Below are 19708 nucleotides of genomic sequence, written 5' to 3'. Positions count from 1 at the left end.
GCCCTCCTTACCAAACTTTTCTTGATGATAAACCAAGACTGTTTTAGCACGTTAAAAAACTCAACAAATTATAACCAGTTTTTTCTCCATCTTCCTGGTTGGTGGAAAAATTATCTATCTATCTATCTATCTATCTATCTATCTATCTATCTATCATCTATCTATCTATCTATCTATCTATCTATCTATCTATCTATCTATCTATCTATCTATCTATCTATCTATCTATCTATCTATCTATTTAGTTGTGAAAATTGATTGGAATAGTACCCATGTGTTCAACGAGAGCTTGTTTTGTTTTTTAGCAGAGCAAGCCCTCTCGAATAGAACTCTTTGACAATAGGCTCCAGAGGCTCTGACAAACCCTGCACCATGCTACCTTAAAGCCCAGCCTGAGGAAACCCTGTGTCTCTAGTACAGGCCACAGGACGGTTCTTGGGTGGTTGTGAACTCACCTACCTAGTAACCTCCCCCCCCCCCCCCCCGCCTCCCCTGTGAATTACCTGTAAATCTCAAGAATAACTGTCCAGTGTGCTGAGAACAGAATATCCTGAGATAACAGGGAGCAGGTGATCTTTTAAAAGTTCTTTAACATCCATGCTCTGGAAAAGTCATTGCTAGGGTAGTGGCATTGAAGGGTGGGTTCTTTAGAAAGTGATAAGGTCACGTGCACTCTGCCCGTGTGGAGATGAGAACGCTGTCATCCCCAGAGTGGTCATTGGAGTGGGCTCCTGATAAAAAGATGTTTGCTTTCCTCCCTCTTCCCCCCATTGCCTCAGTTTCTCATCCTGTCACAGGTTGACACAGCAACACCATTTTTGCCAGATGCTGGCACCTTGGTGTTAGCCTTTCCAGTCTCTAGTGCTTTGATAAGTACACTTGCTGATAAGTTATCCAGACTGTGGTGGTGTGTTATAGCAGCGTGACATGGAGAAAGTTGTCCTTCAACAGGTGATTCTGGGTTTCTGTGACCCCTGGGTATAAAACTCAGCACAGGCTGCTTTCTAGGATGCCTCAAGCAGCATGTAAGTGGGGCAGAAACAGCTGTGGCCCCCCTACCACCGGTCAGCTTTCCTGAGCCTTGGAGAATGAACTAGCATGAATCCTCAGCTTCCATCCTCTCTGGCTACCTTATCTACAAGTGGTAAATCCATTTCCTGGGACTTGTTGTATGGGAATGTGTTCTCTCTCAAAGCTAGTGGCCAGGCCCCAGTGAACTTCCCTCAGACAAGGTTTTAATCATTCTATTCCACTTGGAATCTGGACACTAAGACTCAGCTCAACACTTCTCAGAACTGTGAGCAGATTGGTACATGCACAAACATATGTACATACACACACACACACACACACACACATATGTACATACAAACAGCCAGAGTCACTTACTTTGGTCATTAACACAGTTTATTATTGGCACACTTACCAGTAAAGCATACATAAAATACAGCTGTTTCATTATAACACACGGGCCACTGTGTCTTTACATATGCAGAGGAACATATTAATATGCAAATGGAAAAATTAGTTCTCTTATAAAGTTTCACATAAATACACTGGGATTGCCCCAAAAGAAAAGTCCCCATAAAAGAACCAGGTGAGAGCTTTACAAAATATTATACAAGAAATATACCATCCAAAAATGTCAACTCAGATTAAAAACAAAACACAAAGAGTTTCAAATTTATTAAACTGCCCACAAAATTAATGGAGTACATGGCTTGAAAATATTTGGATCAACAGCAACTTCACAAATGCATACATTTTCCAGGGTCCAATTGTCCTTCATCTAAAAGAGAAAATCTACCCATTGTCTTTGATGAACAAAAGACATTTCTTGTTTCAGCCTTTGGACAATATTGATGCAATTCAGACTCAAGAAACAAATCAACATCAGCTCGATTATTAAATTACTTCGTTGGACCCTCTTTGCTGTTGCCCAATGGGGGGGAGGCAGGGAAATAAACATGGAAGAAAGAAAATAAAGGTACAATTAAGTTACTTTCCAAAAGCGGATTTTTTTCTTTTCTTTTTTTACTGAAACAAGAAACTCTCAAATGCAAGTCAGAAAAGCAGAAAGTATTTTACAATATTAAAAAGTCATCTGTAGTTAGGTTCGACATGTTTAATGCGATCCTGAGCACTGAGCACGCGCAGGCCACATGGCCTTCCTTGGAAGCGTGGAAAAGGGAATTCAACATAATAAACACGTGGATCAGGTCGTGCCAGGAGACGCGCTTGCGTCTGCTCTCTTTTTCATTACCATTAGTGCCAGTATTGGTACTTCTTGTAAGGCCTCCAAGCAAGGGCCAGGGAGACATTCGGTATGATCTTCTCAATTAAAAGCAACAACCCCCCCCAAAAAAAAATCGGGTTCTGGTGGCTCATGCCTATAATCCTAGCTACTCAGGAGGCTGAGGTCTGAAGATCACAGTTCAAAGCCAGCCTGGGCAGGAAAAAGTCTGTGAGACTCTTATCTCCAATTAGCCACTCAAAAAACCAGAAGTGGTGCTGTGACTCAAAATGGTCGAGCACTAGCCTTGAGCAAAATTGCTCAGGGATAGTGCCCAAGTCCTGAGTTCAAGCCCCATGACCAACCAAAAAAAAAAAAAAAGAATTAAAAAAAAAAAAAGAATGCAAGAAAGAAAACCAGAGCATTGATCATTGTGGTTTAGGGATAGAGCTTTGCATGGGAAAGTTATAATTTCTCCTTGCTCCTCTCCTGAAAGTTAAGATCTGCCATTGGAACTCTACCCCACGGGTGGGGCCTATCCACAGTGGATCTCTGCCGGCAGGACCTCTTACTGGGAAGCCTGGGGTGGGGGGTTTTCTGATTTGGTCTCTTGCGTGGCTGGAGGTTTACTGCTCCACGGGCTGTTGTTTCCCAGGGCGGGTGAATTGTTGAAGTCTTCCTCGTCGTCCATGCCGTTGGCCGCATCATACTGCGTGTTTTCTAATCTAGTGATTAGCCTTTCGTCCTCGTCCCCAAACTCACCTCCCATCAGAGTTGGCTCTCCTACCACCATCACATCCTGTGAACAGCAGCTGACATTATTACAGGGAACCTTTGGGAGAGAGAAGCTCAGCTTAAAACAACAGTGGCAGGAGCTGGGGAAGACTAGGACAGACACACTCATGTGCTGTACAACAGGGGTGTGGGGTGTCATTTCTCAATGTTGGGGGTGGGGAGGAGGGCGAGACGCATATTTGCATTCTACAGGAAATAAACATTGCCTCCTGATGTAACAACCACGCGAGTTTATGTCCTTAGTGCGCAGCCTGACACCGGAGAACGAGCAATGCTAGCAATCTGCAGAAATAAAAAAATGGAGTTTTTCAAAATTTAAAAAAAAAAAAAGCCACGCTTTGAACTCGCTGACACTGGGGAATTTCGAGAGGGCTTTATGGAACCTTCTGCTGGGTTGATTTTTCAATACTTCCAAAAATCTGCCAATTTGATTATTGAGGGACTTTGGAAACTAGCAAGTGAAAGGGGATTTGCATAAGGTGCCATTCTGGAATATTCACACAACTCATTCCAAGTGGTATTTACTCTGTCCCAAGGATGGTAGGCATTTAACTGAAGACAGCATCTCTAGCATTTCTCTCTCTTTAAAAAAATTTTTTTTCCTACTCAGCCAGGCCCTTTTATGCAGCCAATATCCTTGACATTCTGCTACTTAATTATGGTAATTAATTTAGGTAAAGTTTTCGATAAAAACAATGTTCACACTGATTTGACAATTTGCATAGCTAATTAAGTCATTAGCAAAAACCTGCTGATTGCCAACAAGCCCTGAATTTACCATCTGTTATTTCATGGCGCCTGTCACCTATCCCCACACAGGCAACCCTGCTACCAATCTGGGCAGTAAAGAGAACCAGTCCATCCAGCTGGTGCCATAAAAGGAAGATGAAGAGAGCTAATTATAATTATACTGATGAAGCTGGTCGTCATCAGAAGTGGAAGCGTGCAAGAAGAATCCATCTAATCACTCCTTTAAGTACAAATTGTCCTTCCGTGCAAACAAGAAAATCACCTACTGTAGCAGGGAGCCCCGTACAGTCTGCAGCTGGAGGAAGGCAGGATGGGGAAGGGATGGCGGATGCACAGGCAGGGCACCACGCTGGCCTCTTTGTTCAAAGGGAACCATATGGGTTGGTGGGTGATCTGGGCACGGACCTGGACACCTGTCAGGTAGATTTCTGGGCACGTTTGAGCAATATTTTACTTAAAAGTATCGTGCTTCAGATGGAGCTACTGTCAGCCTCCACAAGAGCAGAAAAGGCTCTTGGACCGCATGATTTTGGAGTTGGACAGTGTGTCTCTTGATAAGGAGGCTTGTTCTATGAAGCACTTTGAAAACTGGGATTTTACCGAGAGAAGGTGTTTCCGGAAGTATAATAGAAAACTGCCCAGGATCAAGAGAAGGGGATGGGATCCTCTGATCCGATGCAAACAGGATCCACTGAACACATCTCTTAATCCTTACTTGATCTATTTGGGGATGGAAAACCTTGCTTCACCCTTTTCCTTGAGTTAGGAGAGAGAGTCGATACATTTTCCAACCATGTTTTCTAGTCACTCTTGTGAATGGATAAAAAAAACTAATTTTAAAAGCGCATCATTTGAAAGAGAATGATGTTAAAAACATCCTGACAGAGTAAATTCTTAAAGTGTGTACTTGGTTAACTCAGTAATAATGGTGCTGGTAGGGTACTGAACTGGGTGCTTCCAAGAATGTGGTTACTAGGCAACAAAGAACCAGAAATGACTCTGACATATAAAAGGACTCATGAGGACTCTTAAGATGAGATGCAAAATAGACATAGTCTATTTGACTGGCAAGAATGGCAACAGGGTTTTAGATGGGATGTGGGTACTATGCAGATGTGCGAGCATGATTCAGTTAGCAGCACAGCTGCCCTGTGGCCCGTTGGGGTTGTCCAGATAGGAAAGTGTCACTTAGTTACAGGCAATTAGGAGACTCAATTATGATCAGGAACAAAGGCAGATAGAAAAAAATAAGACAAGATTGGCCAGAGCACGACATGAAAATTAATCTCACTGAATGACGTTTGCACAGCATACTTTGAAAGGCTAAAGAAACACATGCATTAGGTATCACTGGAAGGGAGAATGATGTTAGGTCTGCATTAGTATTGCAAGTTTGGATGAAGTCACCCAGAGAGCTGAGGAAAGTATGAGGAGGAAGCATGATTTGAAAACACGAAGGAGAAACAAGAAGCAGTCTACGGAAGTTCCCAGCACGACAGATGTGTTCATGAGAAAACAACAGTCATGCAAGAAGTGTGCTAGGAAAGTGCTAGTTGAGTCACTTGAAATAGGGCTAACAGAAATTTGTCATGTATGATGAGACCTTTGGTTGCTTTCTCTCTCTCTCTCTCTTTTCTAGAAACAATTGCAAAAGATGCCCAGAATAGGTGTTTTCAAGCATGGTATGTTTCAGAGTGATACCACACAAGTCTGATTGGTTATGCATATTTGTGTGCGTGTACGTGTATGTGCGTGTTTGGTGTTTTTATGACTGATAGATGGCAAGCTGTGTAAAGACTATGTACAGGAGGCCTCTCAAGTATTATATGCATATTTCTACTCGGGGTTTTTTTTTTGTTTGTTTGTTTAAGACCTTTACAGTAGGATGACTCTGCTCTGGTTGACTTTGGCACATTCTGGATACTCTCTAACTAGAGAGCAGGACCTGTTTTCTCCACCCCTGCATCTTCCAAAATCCCCGGACATTGGCAGTGAAAGCACATTTCCTTCCTGTTGCCAGCCTGGAAGTCCTGCTAGGGGTCACAGGGAGGGATCCATCTACAAGTAGCCCACCTGCCCTTGACACCCCACAAGGTCAACCTCTGCTCCTAGGCTGGGAGCCTGGAGGTCACCAGCTTTTGCCCATGTTTCACATCTTCTCACTAATTCCCCGTGCAAGGACCACCAACCTCTGAGGAGGACTGGAAGTGACTCCTTTCAGGGCCCCTCAATGCTTCTCCTTAAATTGGCCAGAAGGGGTCACTGCTGTTGAATGACACAGGTCTCCATCCCTCCCAGGGTTGAGGCTGCAGTTCGGGATGGCTCCTAGCCCCTGCTTATGGAGTGAGAAGCAGAATCCAAGGATTAAACCCTAGTCCTGGCCACATACCACATTGCTGCCTCAGCAGCTAAGCAGACGCTGGCTGTGGTCATGGGACCAGACAGCCCATGCCTGCAGACATGATTTCTATTCAAACAGAAAGAGCGTGCTGATGAGTCCATAGGTAGAGTCAAAAGATGTGGCAGCTATAAGCGACCACATGCTTATCATCTAATGTCCATTCAAGTTGAAGATACCTACAGATTTACACACTTCCCTAACCTGGTTTTCTTCTCTGCCTCTCTGGACCATTGCAAGTTTTGTTTTTGGTTTTTGAAATTAAACCTCTTTAATTTCAGGATGTGAGGATATGTGTTGAAATTCAGCTCTCCATCTCTAGTGGTGTCTTGCTTACAAAATCTTCCCCCCTCCCCCCGCAACAATCTAATATCACTTGACACAAATCCTCTACTAAAATGCAATTGGTAGTTTGGAGGACAGGGACATAATAGAATAGGAAAAATTATGTTTTTTTTTAAAATAAAATTGAAATGATTCTGTCTAGATCAAGGATGTAAAAAATACACAACATGAAAACTTTCACTCTCAACTTCTAAACCCATGGCAGACATCACTAGTGGGTGACCCATCAAATCTAGTCGAGGCCTTAGGATCTTTTCAATACTATATTCTGTGAGTTGGCAGGAGATGAAACCTTCTCATTCTCTAGATTAGATAGCGAGCTCACCATGAAAAGAGTCTGTGTCTCTCTCTTTTTTTGAATTTTGGAATTACAAGTATCTAACAGTGTGGTGCATGTACTAGGAACTCAGAAGTTACTTGTTCAACTGATCTGCATTTTTACAGTTCCTGTGCCTTTCAATAGCTATGCCACCCTTCTAGAATTCTCTGACATAGCCTTCAATCCTTTGCTACTAGAACATTGTTAGTTCCTAAAGCTCTAGGAACTAGAGGAGTAAAGGGGCTAGTTGTGTATACAATTTCAGCCAATTTGTTTACATCATATTGTTTTCCTTAGGCATATTTAACCAGAAGCAGCATAACTTTCTGGTACCTTATGGAAGAAACTCAGTTCCTCTCCTTTGAATTATTTCCCCCTGACCAGCTGAGGTGAAGAATGTAAAGGCCCATTCAGAAAATAGAAGATGGGAGAACTATTTCCATTATTTGAGGATTGTAACTCTTATCACCTTAACATTGAAATGGCCTCTTCCATAGCTGATGGCCACCGTCTCCAAGACCTCTTCCTTCTAATGCAGTGCACATGAAACTCTTACCCCACCATGGCCTACGGAATTTTCTGGGTACTGACAGGCTTGATTTTTGTCTAAAGAGAATTGACCAACAGAAAGTAGGTAAAAGAGGGCGGGGACAGAAAGGCACATTTGGAAGTGGGGACTGTGCATGGCAAATTCCACTCTGATGGAAAGAGATGGAGCAGGGTCAGGATGAGTTGGGTGAAGAGAATGGATGGTGGTGCTGGTGGTCGGAGGGGGTGACAAAGTCCACAGAAGTAAAATCACACTGGTGGAGGGAAGAAACCAGAAATGGGGTGCGGCTCTGAAGACATAGTGTTAAAGGTGGTCCATGAAGTACCAAGAAGGGTTGGCATTAGAATGAGCGTCAAAGACCTGATGACAGGGTGGAGCGACAAAGGCAGCAGAGAAGGAAGGAAAACCCACAAGGACCTGTGGAAGGAAAAGAAAGGATGGGTGCTATTTGCAGGGGGATTTCAGAAGCCATCCTCTAATCCTGGAGCCAGGGCATTGGAGGCAGGAAGGAATTAGGCAGAAGGGACACAGATCAGAAGAAACAGGTGACAGACAGTCCTTCACAGTCCACACTATTTGTAGTCTACCCTCAAGCTACCAGTGTGGTCGGCCTTTGTCCAGACCCAGAAATGAAAGAAAGAGGCCAAAGGGTCAAGAGACTTGAGACCAACCCAAGGACTGACCTCCCCCTGAGCTAGTGAAATGGACAAAGTGAAATCTATTGAGCTGCATTTCTACCCCCCAAACCCCCTCCCCTGGCTGCAAGTTAATGGCCTGCGTCTTAAAATAAGAGGGGCTGCCCATGTGGAGAAGGCCCAGGCAAATTACAGTAAGGCGCCAGAGCTCTGGGGGCCAGTTTCTAGCTATGCACAGGGTCTCCAGAGCTAGTGTGGAGAGGCCCTAAGATGCCAATGGAGCATGTTGCGAAGTGCTATTTTAATTAAACCGAAAGTGACATATCTCCTGTCTGTGCCTCTGATGGCTTTTTAATTCAGGTCTCATTGCAGCATCAACTCTTAATATGCCCTCCTAATTCCTGGTTGGCTGAGGAGTGTTCCCATGGCAGGCTTCCGCCCTTCCAGCCCACATCATGCCAGCCTTGCCCCCACCACCCCCTCCCACCTCCAACCTACCCAGATATTTTTTTTTTCTTTTCAAGCCAGAAGAGACTTTAAACTCAAGTCCCTTGAGTAGAGAGATGGGCTAAAGCAAGATTTCAGGCCTAAGAGGAAAGCGAGACTTACAGGTACCTGACTGGACAGGCTCAGGTTTGCCGCCGTGGTCTTCTTCTTGCTCCCGGTGCTGTTGCTGGTGTTCCCAGCGCTGCTGTTGGAAGTGCTGCTGGTGGAGTTTTTTCTTTTTCTCCGTTTGGTGGTTGGTTGCCTCGTGGGTTCCGCTACAATACAGAAGAGGGAAGAAGAATCCATTCCAGGGGGTAGCTTCCAGGCTAGTATTCCCCAGTCCAGCAACAGAGACTTTGTACCTTGCTCATGTAACTGCAACCCCTCTGTGCAGCACTTTTACAATGAAACACGTACAAAAAATAGAAGACTTAGGAAAAAAACCATTGTATCATCAAAAAAAAAAAAAGAAGAGTGGACTATTTTTAAAAATGTCCATTTTTTGTCACTTTATAAAAAACTAGAAGAAGCTCTTGTTCATTTTTAACACAACAGATATGATTTTCCCCCTCCTGCCTGTAGATAAAATGATGCTTATTCAACAGTTCCTTGTAATTATAGGCCTTTCATTTACAACTGTGTAGATATGAGCTACACATACAACTCTCATAAATGAATTGAAACTATTTTTACTTAAGAGAAATGCTCGGGAAAAATATCCCCTGGACGACTTTCTCTTTCTGATGAAGGGAGGAAGGCTCCTGGAGCCCCTAGAAGACACAGGCTATGAGTTAAGTATAAACTGCGGCCAGTTGCGTTGGGATCTGTGTGCAACAGTGTCCCCTACTGGCTCAGGGCCACACTGCAGCCTGCCTCTACTAAACCTTGCTAGTCTCAAGAGAAGACAAAGCATTAGTTTGCTGGGCCCTGTATATGCGTTTCAGGATGAATTTTCAAACTCTGTAGGAGTACCCACAGTTTGGACTGTGGTATTTAAACACTTCTAGCAATGTGCTGGCATAGCCAGTATATTAATGAAGAAAAACTAGACCTCTTTCAAGAAATGTCCATTCAGAAACAGAGAAAATCTTCTAGCTGTGATGGAAGCAACTCCTTACTAGAAATATAGGGACTCAAGGGTAATGTATGGCACAGTGAACTTATTTATTCACTTGTCTATTACATATAATGATCTACTCCATGCAATTCTGTTTGTTTCCTGTGGGTTAACTATTTTATATTCTTAACAACCCGATTAACTAGGTGTTATTATAATCTTTGTTTTGAAGAAGAGAAAATCTTTGAGAAAGCCTTTCCCATGCAGTTGCTGAACAAGTTGACAATGTCAGGTAAGATGGTCCCTGTTGAGAACTCAGTTATTGGACTTGGAATAAACTTAATAAACTTATTAAAACTTCTGTGATGCTCTGGCAGTCAAGGGGAGGGGTTTTATTTTTTTTAATATTTTTATTGTATAGATACTGTACAGCAGGGTTACAGTTACATGAGTAAGGTAATGAGCATTGCTACCCCCTCCTTTGTTTCCTCCAGTCATTCCTTCCCTCCCTACCTCCCAAAGTTGTAGAGTTTGTTTTTAACAAAGTGTCTTGTATATCTCATTGCTACAAGGGGTTAGCCTGTATTCTTGTTTTATCATTTTGTTATTTCCCTTCTAGGAGGGGTTTCTAATGAGGCTCATTTCAAAGATAGTTTAACCCACAAAGTTATTCCTGACACTGATTGAAAGAAAGATATGGGATTGTGCTACTTTTCCTTCCATGAATGGTTTGCTCCTTTTGCTCCAAGGTTTACCATCTGAACATCTCTTTCAATTACCTTGTGGGTGCTTATTTTGGAGAATAACAGAAAGAAGAAACAGATTTGTCCTAGATCATGAAGTTGGAAGGAAACTTGAGTGTGACATTTTATGCCAAGCACAGATACCAAGGCCTACAGAGCATTTTGATCTGAGCTCCAGAATATAAATTTACTACCTTTGGAAAAAATGCATCTGGACTTATTTACTCATAAAAATTTGGAGTAAATGCATCTGAAATGAACATTCTAGACATTTCTCTTAGTGATGGTGGCTGTTTTAGTGAGTGCAAGGCCTCTGGAGACACCATACCTTGTGTGTGACATTGTCTACATGTGTTAGCTGTGATACTTACTTGGGCCAAGTACAGCTCTATGTCTCAGGCCTCACTGTGTCCAATGGGCCAATAATAAATATGTCATAATATATTTCCTTTAGTGTAAAACTCCAAGTGCCTACTACCTAGTAGGGTCCAATAATTAATTATTGAAAGAATGGATGAGGGAATGAATGAATGATATGAGTTATACATTCCTATGTGGGAAACTATAGCTGCTCAAAGCATTTAGTGTGTGAGTAGATATTTTTCATAGACTTATTGATATTGAAAGAGGAAATAAAGCTACTTTAAACCCACTTGATATACTTTGAAAAATAATATTATAAAAGTCTAAAATCCACCAAAGATAGAGTGAAATGATTCTGTGTAAAAATACCACTTATTTTCTTGGTTTTCTAAGTATGTATTTGGTTAAATCTTCTATAATCATTTTATATAAAGCCCCTGGCTAATTACCAGTAGAAGGTGACCATTATATTTTGTAATTCAAAGAGCTATGTGCCTCACGTTAATAATTACTCTTTATAAAAATAATTTTTAGCGAATGCATACATTTTGCTTTTATGATCAATGAGGCTCAGCACAAGCCTGGGAGTGAAAATGTATTAGACAGAAAGACAATTAACGATGACTTGCAGCAGTAATTTCAGAACCCCAGCAGGAGACTACAGTATCTAAACTGCAGTCTACAGAGGTGAGGGAAAGGCAGTGTTTTATGTATTCTTCTCATGATCAGACTGACTTCTGATAGAACACATCTTGAAAAATAGAGCAAACTTTATGTACCTTCTTTGTCCCTCTCCCTCTCTACTGCCCCTCCTCTCCTTTTCTCCCTTCCTCTCTCCTCCTTACCTCTTTCCCTCCATCTCTCTGAACTGCTCTCCCTTCTTCTCTCTCCACCTCTTTTCTTTCATTTCTCTCTACTCCTTCCTTCCCTCTTTCCTTTCCTCCTCCTTTCCTCCTTCCTTTCTTCCTTCCTCCCTCCCTCCCTTCCTTCCTTCCATTTTCTACATTCTTAAAAACTAGATTAGGAGAAGCCAGCAGTCTAGTCTGCTGTAACAATTCACACATTGGGAGACAGAAAAGCCTGATTCTGATCTTGGCTTTGCCAATAACCTTCTTGATGATTTTGAATACACAGTTTTACTTCTCTAGGTCCTAATCTGTAAGCAGGAAGACGATAGCTAATCCTGATGCTATTCCATATCTCTATGTCCAAAATCATGGCCAGGATATCCCTGACAAATGACATTGGGTACATTTAGGATTTCCTCTTTTCATCCCCGATACAAACCTCTGCAGAGAGACTTAGAACAACAGTGACGAATGAGAGTGGACCTACCTGGTGGGGCCACCATCCGCTGCCACTTCTGAAACAAGCAGGTCTTCAGGCAGTCACGAGGACTGAGGTTGTAGGTTTTGTGTCTCGACATCAGTTCTTGCATTGGCTCCAGTATTACACACAACTGCAAGAGGTTCAGAGACATTGGTATCCTGCTACTTGATGATATTAATTATAATAAATAACGTGAACAGCTGGAATCAGTTAGACAGCTTATGGGTTCTTTTCTTTCTTTCCCTGGTTTTCATTTTCCCTATCCACATTTGTGGAGAAAGAAATATTACCAGCACTTGATTATACTCACTTAATAGAGTATCATTTATAATATATTACAGCTGAATTTGATTTTTATACACACACAGGCATATCCTCTATATAGATTCTGGGTATACACACAGCTCGATTATGAATTCGGAGCACTCTGGCTGTTGATCATGTTTGTAGAACCACACACTGTGAGCTACAATGCTAGCTTATGCAGATTATCTGGCAGTGAAATCCAGCTTTTAAATTTTGGAGAGCAGAGTGGGATGTACAGATACTTTTTGATCCTAATTTGTATAAAGGCAGATGATGAACATTGTTATTTTTTTGTTCACATGTACTCATTTCCATTTTACCCATGAAAAGAATATAAATAGCATATGCCAGTATTCTTATAATGTGGGAGTTTTTAACTGAGATTCTGCCTTGGTCACCTCGCTCTTTCTCTTGGTTAGAGTTTTCAACTTTACTTTGGGTCCAGATATCTGATGACAAAGATTAATGAATGAACCAAGAAGGTAAAACAATTAAAGACTATTGTAGAATTCCTTCTGGAGCCAGCCTATCAGACTACCACTGCTTGGGGAGTACTGAACTGCTGAGGTCCAAGGCCCGCATGTGGAAAGATGTCTGAATCGCAGTTACAATGACAGTGATACAAATATAGCGTTATCCCAGTCCATGTGGAAAAAGCATCATTTTATGAAAGACACATGCGTAGCCTCCAGCTCCATTGTTCTGTCTTCCTTATGAGTTCCTCTCTTTACATCATTTTTCACATCGAACACTTTCCCTGGGGCCATGTTGCCTTTTGCCCCCCATTGAATTCTAATGGCCAATCCTTAGCCACTGCCTGCGCATCCTTGACAACATAGTGACTTCTTTCATAACACCTTCCTCCCAGATGTGCACCGCTCCCTGCACAGGCTGGGCTCCCCTACCGTTTTCTTGCTGCACCCAGCACTTTCTGCTGCCTGGACTTCCTTAGATTTTAGAACCCTGTGCTCTAAAGTCTTGCCTTTTCTACTAGACAAGACATTCTTTGGAAGCTGAGATTGCACCTCTGATCTCCATATTTCCTTTTAAAAAATGATTCAAAGAAATGGATGTATTTAAGGAGTGATTCTTAGAAAGACTGGAAGATCTTTCCTGGCTAATTTTCAAGGTGAGATCTAAGGAATGTCTCGAACAAAATCAGGTGGGCTGATGATTAAAATGCAGACTTCCAAGATCTGCTCCTCTCATTTCGTCTTCAATTCACATCCAAAACATCTTATATGGAATTCTGGCAAGAACTCCTAGAGTTTGAGGTAGCCTGTTCTATACATTCTGCACAAAAGACAGTAGAGTCAGCAAGATATACACAAATCTGTAGTGGTCTCCTGTTCTTACCCAATCCATTTTCTCTGGCTCCCTTTCCTCCTGCTCAAATCTATCTATGCTGGTTCTATAATTACCTTTACCTAGAACGAGTCTTTAAGCTGGGTGCTGGTGGCTCATGCCTGTAATCCGAGCTATTTAGGAAACTGAGATCTGAGAATCATGGTTTGAAGCCAGTCTGGGTAGGAAAGTCCATGAGACTCTTACTTCCAATTAATCACAGAAAAAGCCAGAAGTAGTACTGTGGCTCAAGTGGTGGAGTCCTAGCCCTTTGAGCAAAAGGAGCTCAAGGCCAGTGCCCAGGCCCAAAATTCAAGCCCCAAGGCCTCCCCCGCACCCCCAGTTCATTATCCCTTTTAACCCACTGATGACCTAAACTTGCTAAAAACCAATAACCTCATTTAAGGGTCAAATATCTTTCATTTGTAGTTTATCTGGTTTCAAATCTTTTGCTGGGAACTACAGGTTTCTGCCCGCAATTCTAGCTACATGGGAAGGTGAGATCGGAAGGATCATGGCTTCAGGCCAGCCTGGGCAGAAAACGTCATCAGATCCCATCTCAATGGAAAAGCTGGGCATGGTGGTATGCCCCCGTGCTCACCGTAAGGATGGGGAACCTAAGGTAAATGGATGTGTGTCTGGGCAGGAAGTAAAGCTGAGTGACAGTGTGTTGGTCTAGTAAGCTTGAGATTCTGAGTATAAAGCACAGTATCCTCCCTGGGTATTGGGCATTTTTCCCCCCTAGCTAATCCTCAGTATCTCTCCCTTCCCCTTCAAAAGCTTGAACAATGCAAGTGCAATGTTGGTCCTTAGGACAGAGCCACTGAATTCTGGGAAGGCATTGTTAGAAACCCAGAAAAGGACAAGTCATGACAGATTTTGATCGGACTTTTTTTTTTTTTTTGCTTAATTTGGAGCCCTTCGTAAAGTGTAAAATGTTGGTAAGGAAAAACCATTGAAAGAGGCTGAATTGCTGCATGCACAATGAACTCCGTATTCCAACATGATCCGTGCACATTCTCTATTAAGAATGCCTTCCTGGAAATCAGAGTCTGTGCACCAAATGGTGTGAAAGATTCCCCAATCATCTGTACAAGCAGACTTCAGAATGAATCATTCCTTGCAGAAGCACCGCCACACTCAGGGAAGATATCTGTATCTATTATTTTTTTAAAGTATAATAGGACAGACTTTCAGAGAAATTCTAGGGAGTAGGAAAAATTTTTAATAAAAAAGTTAGAAAAGGTTTTCAAACTATTTTCAAACTATTTTCTTTGGTTTTATTTCCTTTTCATTGCAACTGAGCTTACAATGGTGTTAAATACATGGGTGGACTAGCATTAGCCTGGGTTTACTGGCTAAGAGCTAGAGGTATAGATTTTGTCTGTGTGTATCTTTGGGCAAGCTATTTAATAACTCAGGCTTCAGGTTCACCTGTACCACAATATCCATGTTGCATATTGTGCAAATGTGAGAACACATTTCTAATGTATAAGAGCTTGACAATCTGGGGGTATTAGGCTTGAATATTAGCAAGCACAAAATAGATTGTGAAATAAACCACATGTTATTGTTTTACATCCATAAAACATGTTTCCAGCTTCTTCCTCAGTGTCAAGCACTCAGCTCCGTGTTAGACACACACACACACACACACACACACACACACACACAGGTGTATGCACACACAAATGATCCAAATGTATTAAGAAACCTTCCCTGGATTCATGGTTCAAGCATCTCAGGAAATCACATCCGTCTGATGCAACTATTTTTCATCATATGACAAGTTATATGGCAAAGACAACTCCTTTGGACCCGGAAATGGTTACCAGCTTCAAGCAATCTATGCACTGGGAGAGCTACATTTATTCTGAAAACTCATTATTGCTTTTGTTTTTACAGTGCATTTCCTCTCTGGGTATTGGGCATTCCTCCTCTCCCCAACCACAAGCACACACCAGGAACTAATCCTCAAAAATCTCTCCCTTCCTCTTCAATACAAACAATATCTTCTCATCATTTGTAACCCACCCCCAAGGAGCTTGCATCTCTCCATGCTAATCAAGAATTCCTAAAGTCATTTGCTTGCAGTGGAGAGGTCCTGGGCTGGAGAGGCAGCTCCCTCCCCTTTTTATTCATGTACGCAGATTAGGTGTCCTATCTGCTGTGCTGACACAGTGGCTTTGCTGGGCTGTGTGCTGTAGGTGGCAGAACTAACTCAGATAAGAGCCTCTCTTCTGGGCAGCCCGCCATTGAATGCTGGCAATAGCAAAGACCTGGAGTGTTAGGAAATGCAATCAGGAAGACTGTTGTGGGAGTGGGGTCCTGCAGTCACTAACCAGATTTCCTTGGAGCTGTGTTTCCTGCCCCCTCTAAGGTCTCCCATGTTGAGAATCTGGTGAAGGCTATGCAGATCCCGTCTTTCCATTTTTGTGCAAAATGTATGCATGAATCCGCTATAATCCCAGTCATTGCTCGGGTTTGTCCCCATCCTTGTCTGTGGGAAGGATAATCCAGGCTACAACATTTCTTTTCCCTGTCCTGCACATGCACATATGTACACAGACACACAGACACACAGATCATCATCACCCCATTTATACATGTGCACATGTACACACACACACACACACACACACACACACACCATCCCACTTATACATACACATTAGTAGAAATGAGTGTAATAAAACAAGCTCCACTGGTTTGGAAGAATAATTTTATTGCAGTTAAACCTACTATGAAGTTCCCAGAGGACCGGGTTCTGTGCTTGAAAAGAAAGGCCACATTCAGCATAGCTGCAGCAGCCTGCCTTGGGGGTTGCAATTCAGTTTGGTCTCCTCTTCCTGTGGTGTTGGAAGGGACCATGAGAAATCCCAGGATGCAGCAGAAAGGGGTGGAACCAGCAAGGCCTGCAAGCGCCCTCTGATTATGAAGCACTTCAGCATTCAGTGCCTGCTCAGATCACTTAGAATCCCAAAGAAAGCCACAGATTGTCCTGGCAAAGCTCGGAAGGCAGTGGCTTGCAGATTAATGTTTTAGGCTGGCCTTGCTCCCCTGTGTTTCTGATGTCACTTTCTAGAATTCAGGCTGCACACTGACTTTTTGAGTAAAGAATTCTATAATCACAATAGGAATTTGCTGATGAGTGGAAGGCTGGACCAAAGGAGGGAGGAATGGATGGACAGATAGATGGATAACAGATAACTTTGGTCAGATTAATAGTAAGGAGTCATTTGTTGCTGGCACAAAGATCAGGTATGGTCCTGTAGGCTTAGAAGTGAGAGGTTTGTCAGTTTGATAAATGACTGATTGGTTCCTCAGTGAGGAATGTGTCCAAGTGTGTATGTGTTGGCCAGACGGACGACAGCTCAGTCCCAAGACTCCTTTGATTTTGTACTCAGAGATGCAAAAGTGGGCAGCACGTTATTTTGGTATTGTTTGATTTTTAATGGGGCAGTCCTCCCAGAGGAATCGGATTCTCTTCAACTGCCCGTTCACACACTTCCCATACCACTCACCCACAGAACTGAAGAAACACGTAGTACTTGCTAGTGTTGGTCATGAGCTACAAAGACAGCATGGGTGGACATTCTGTTAATTCCAATCCAGCCTCTGACTGATACCAACACCTTAATTCTAACTTTTTTTGGAAAGATATCCTCTTCGTTCTTAGATGTCTGTTCAGGGATGTTGGATGGTCTTTCTCAGGCCTCTCCTTTTGCTTCTTTATGACTCTAAGGTCTTTTCTAGTCTGTCAGTTGAACGAAGGGTTAGCAAATATGGCATAAGGCTACATCTGGCCATGTCTACTTATCATCTATAGGTACTTCATGCTATAGAAAAGTTGAATAGTTGGACAGAGTTCATGCAGTCCACAAACCCCCAAAGATGCGCAATCATACCCTTCAAAAAATAATCATTGTTCCCGGATTTAGACAGAACTAGTCTAAGGAGGTGGTCTGCAAATAATTTGTCAAAGCTATGGAACACGAGGAGCTCAGACCAGAGTTCACTCAGTTCAGAGTTTCCTTCATTGAGACAGTTCTGCATAAAAAAGTCAGATGGACTAAACAACATGGCCAATGACATAATCAATTTATATTCTGAGGACAGCTTCTTATTTGTTGTGGGCCAGCAGGTGTTTATTGACAGAAAACCAGACTGAATCATACCAGTTTGAACCACTAAGGTCCAGTTCCAATCCCAAACCCCAGATTCGGAAGGTCTCTTCCTGTACAGACCTTTCTGCCTTTAATACACTTACTACGCAACTCTGTATCCCCTTGTTTCTATTTCTTTTCTAGTGGAATTGTTTGTCTTTCTATCTATAGCAAGCCTTGCTTTACTTTTTACTTCGTTTTATTTAACAAGGCATTAGATCTACTCAAATATTTGTTGAGTCATAACTTAGTAATAGCTATGGCATGCCCACTCCATGTCTGTCCCTGGAGTACGTACCTCACACATACTAATTACATCATTAACCCTTGTCACCTCCTGGCCCACTTTCACAGGTGAGGAGATTCAGACCCAAAGCCATTAAGTCCACCAGAGCTGATAATAAAGAATGTGACTCCTAGAATGTATTCAAGGTAATACAGTTCTCGAAAGGGCACAGAAGAGGTTCAGTTGAGTTTGTCTGACTCCAACCCTGCGCCATTAACTCCTCACTGCTATGTTGTTTACCTCTGTGAACAGGAGTGGCTTAAATTGCTTCTAATATCCTGAATTCAAAGGCTTTTACTGTCTCTATGTACAACTTCTTGCACATGGCTTGCATCTACAGACACAGGACTGTGATACACCAGGGGTGCTGGTGTTGGAGCCAGATTTGCCTAGGTTTCAATCCCCCAAGTTTCCCATTTACTATCTATAGTGTGTTCTTGCCCAAGAAGTTCAGTTTGTCTGGATCTCAGTTTCCTCATATATAGATTAGGGATAATGATGCTGCTCCTGAGTGATTTGTTAATCTTTCGTGCTCTGCTTGGAGCTAGGTTAGTGTTGGGGAGAGGATATTTTTTTTTAATTGAAGAATACTGTTTACACCACCATCCCAGGCCTTCTGAGCTACAAGAACATTCCCTAGGGATTAGTAAGGCTCATTCTAAAGCCAATCATATCGTCTCTTTGAGACTCAGAGGGGTCCTTGGCTATAATGCCCCAATGGGTGCTAACAAGGTTAAAGAGTCATGGTATTTCTGTAGTGTCTGATTATCACCTCTGTGCAGAACTCAGGGATAAATATTCAAGGAAAATTCAAAACTATAAACAGTCCTGTTTCTCAGTATCTTCTTCCCATGGCTAAATCTGAGCTAGAAAGATATTACAAGGTAGGGGATGAATTAAGAAAATCTTTGTTAAGAGTAAAGGTTTCTCTTATTTAATGAACACTTTATGAAAGAGATATTATAGTACACTGATAGGGAAAGATACTGTATGGAATTTAAAAGAAAAGCAACACAAAAGGAAAGTCATGGGGGGGGGGGGTTGTGGAGAGAAAGCAAACAATGCCCACCCAGAAGCAGATAAGAAAGAAAAGCAGGCATCCTGTGAGTACGCCCACTCTGCCCTAGAGAGGAAAAACAAGTCCAGGAAGGAAAGACTTTGCTGCAGAAGCCAGGCAATTCCAAAACATCAGATTATGATTTGAGTTTATTTCCTGATAGGATTAAAGGTAGATTGGTTGTCAAATTCAAACTATCCTCCCCTTTATCTGAAGATTCAACCAGCAGACCCTTTGCCTTTTCTCAATTGTTTTGCAAATCGATTACTCATGAAAGTTGTCTCAGCTCTTGGACTCTGGAGTGCGGGAGCCCCATTGGGTGTGGGGAAGGAAGTCGGGTGGTAGCCAGCCTCACTGTAGCAGCCTGAGCCAGAGGCTGCCAGTTTCAGGACCTTTCTTTGCTCTCTGAACAAGAAAGCCCTTAACCTCAGCTCCGGCCCACATACGGGCAACGTGGCTTGCATTGCTGTACCGTACCTCAGGCTGTGGAAAGGCCTGGGTACATCTCCTTTTCTTCTGATCCCACAGAAACCATTCTTAGGCTTT

The 19708-nt window shown here is 42.5% G+C and overlaps 1 protein-coding gene across 13 annotated transcripts in view; it reads right to left on the bottom strand.

Moving 5' to 3' along the window:
* Positions 1 to 1389: 1389 nt before the first annotated feature.
* Ldb2 (LIM domain binding 2) overlaps positions 1390 to 19708 on the bottom strand; it is a 308933-nt gene continuing 290614 nt past the window's right edge. The window contains exons 6-9 of one of the 13 annotated variants that reach the window (XM_070013016.1): positions 12010 to 12133; positions 8635 to 8786; positions 5968 to 6110; positions 1390 to 3032 (exon numbers count right to left, since the gene is read on the bottom strand). In XM_070013016.1, the coding sequence (XP_069869117.1) occupies positions 6006 to 6110; positions 8635 to 8786; positions 12010 to 12133 (381 nt within the window). In that variant the 3' untranslated portion in view covers positions 1390 to 3032; positions 5968 to 6005. Of the gene's footprint in view, positions 3311 to 5967; positions 6114 to 8634; positions 8787 to 12009; positions 12134 to 19708 lie in introns of all 13 variants that reach the window. The other 12 variants (XM_070013013.1, XM_070013012.1, XM_070013015.1 and 9 more) reach the window with 12 other exon arrangements.

The sequence above is a fragment of the Dipodomys merriami genome, unplaced genomic scaffold (genome assembly GCF_024711535.1).
Source record: "Dipodomys merriami isolate MVZ:Mamm:240054 unplaced genomic scaffold, mDipMer1.0.p SCAF_9, whole genome shotgun sequence".
NCBI classification, from domain to species: domain Eukaryota; kingdom Metazoa; phylum Chordata; class Mammalia; order Rodentia; family Heteromyidae; genus Dipodomys; species Dipodomys merriami.
Note: the sequence above shows the minus strand (reverse complement) of the source record. Positions and strands in the feature narration are given on the sequence as shown.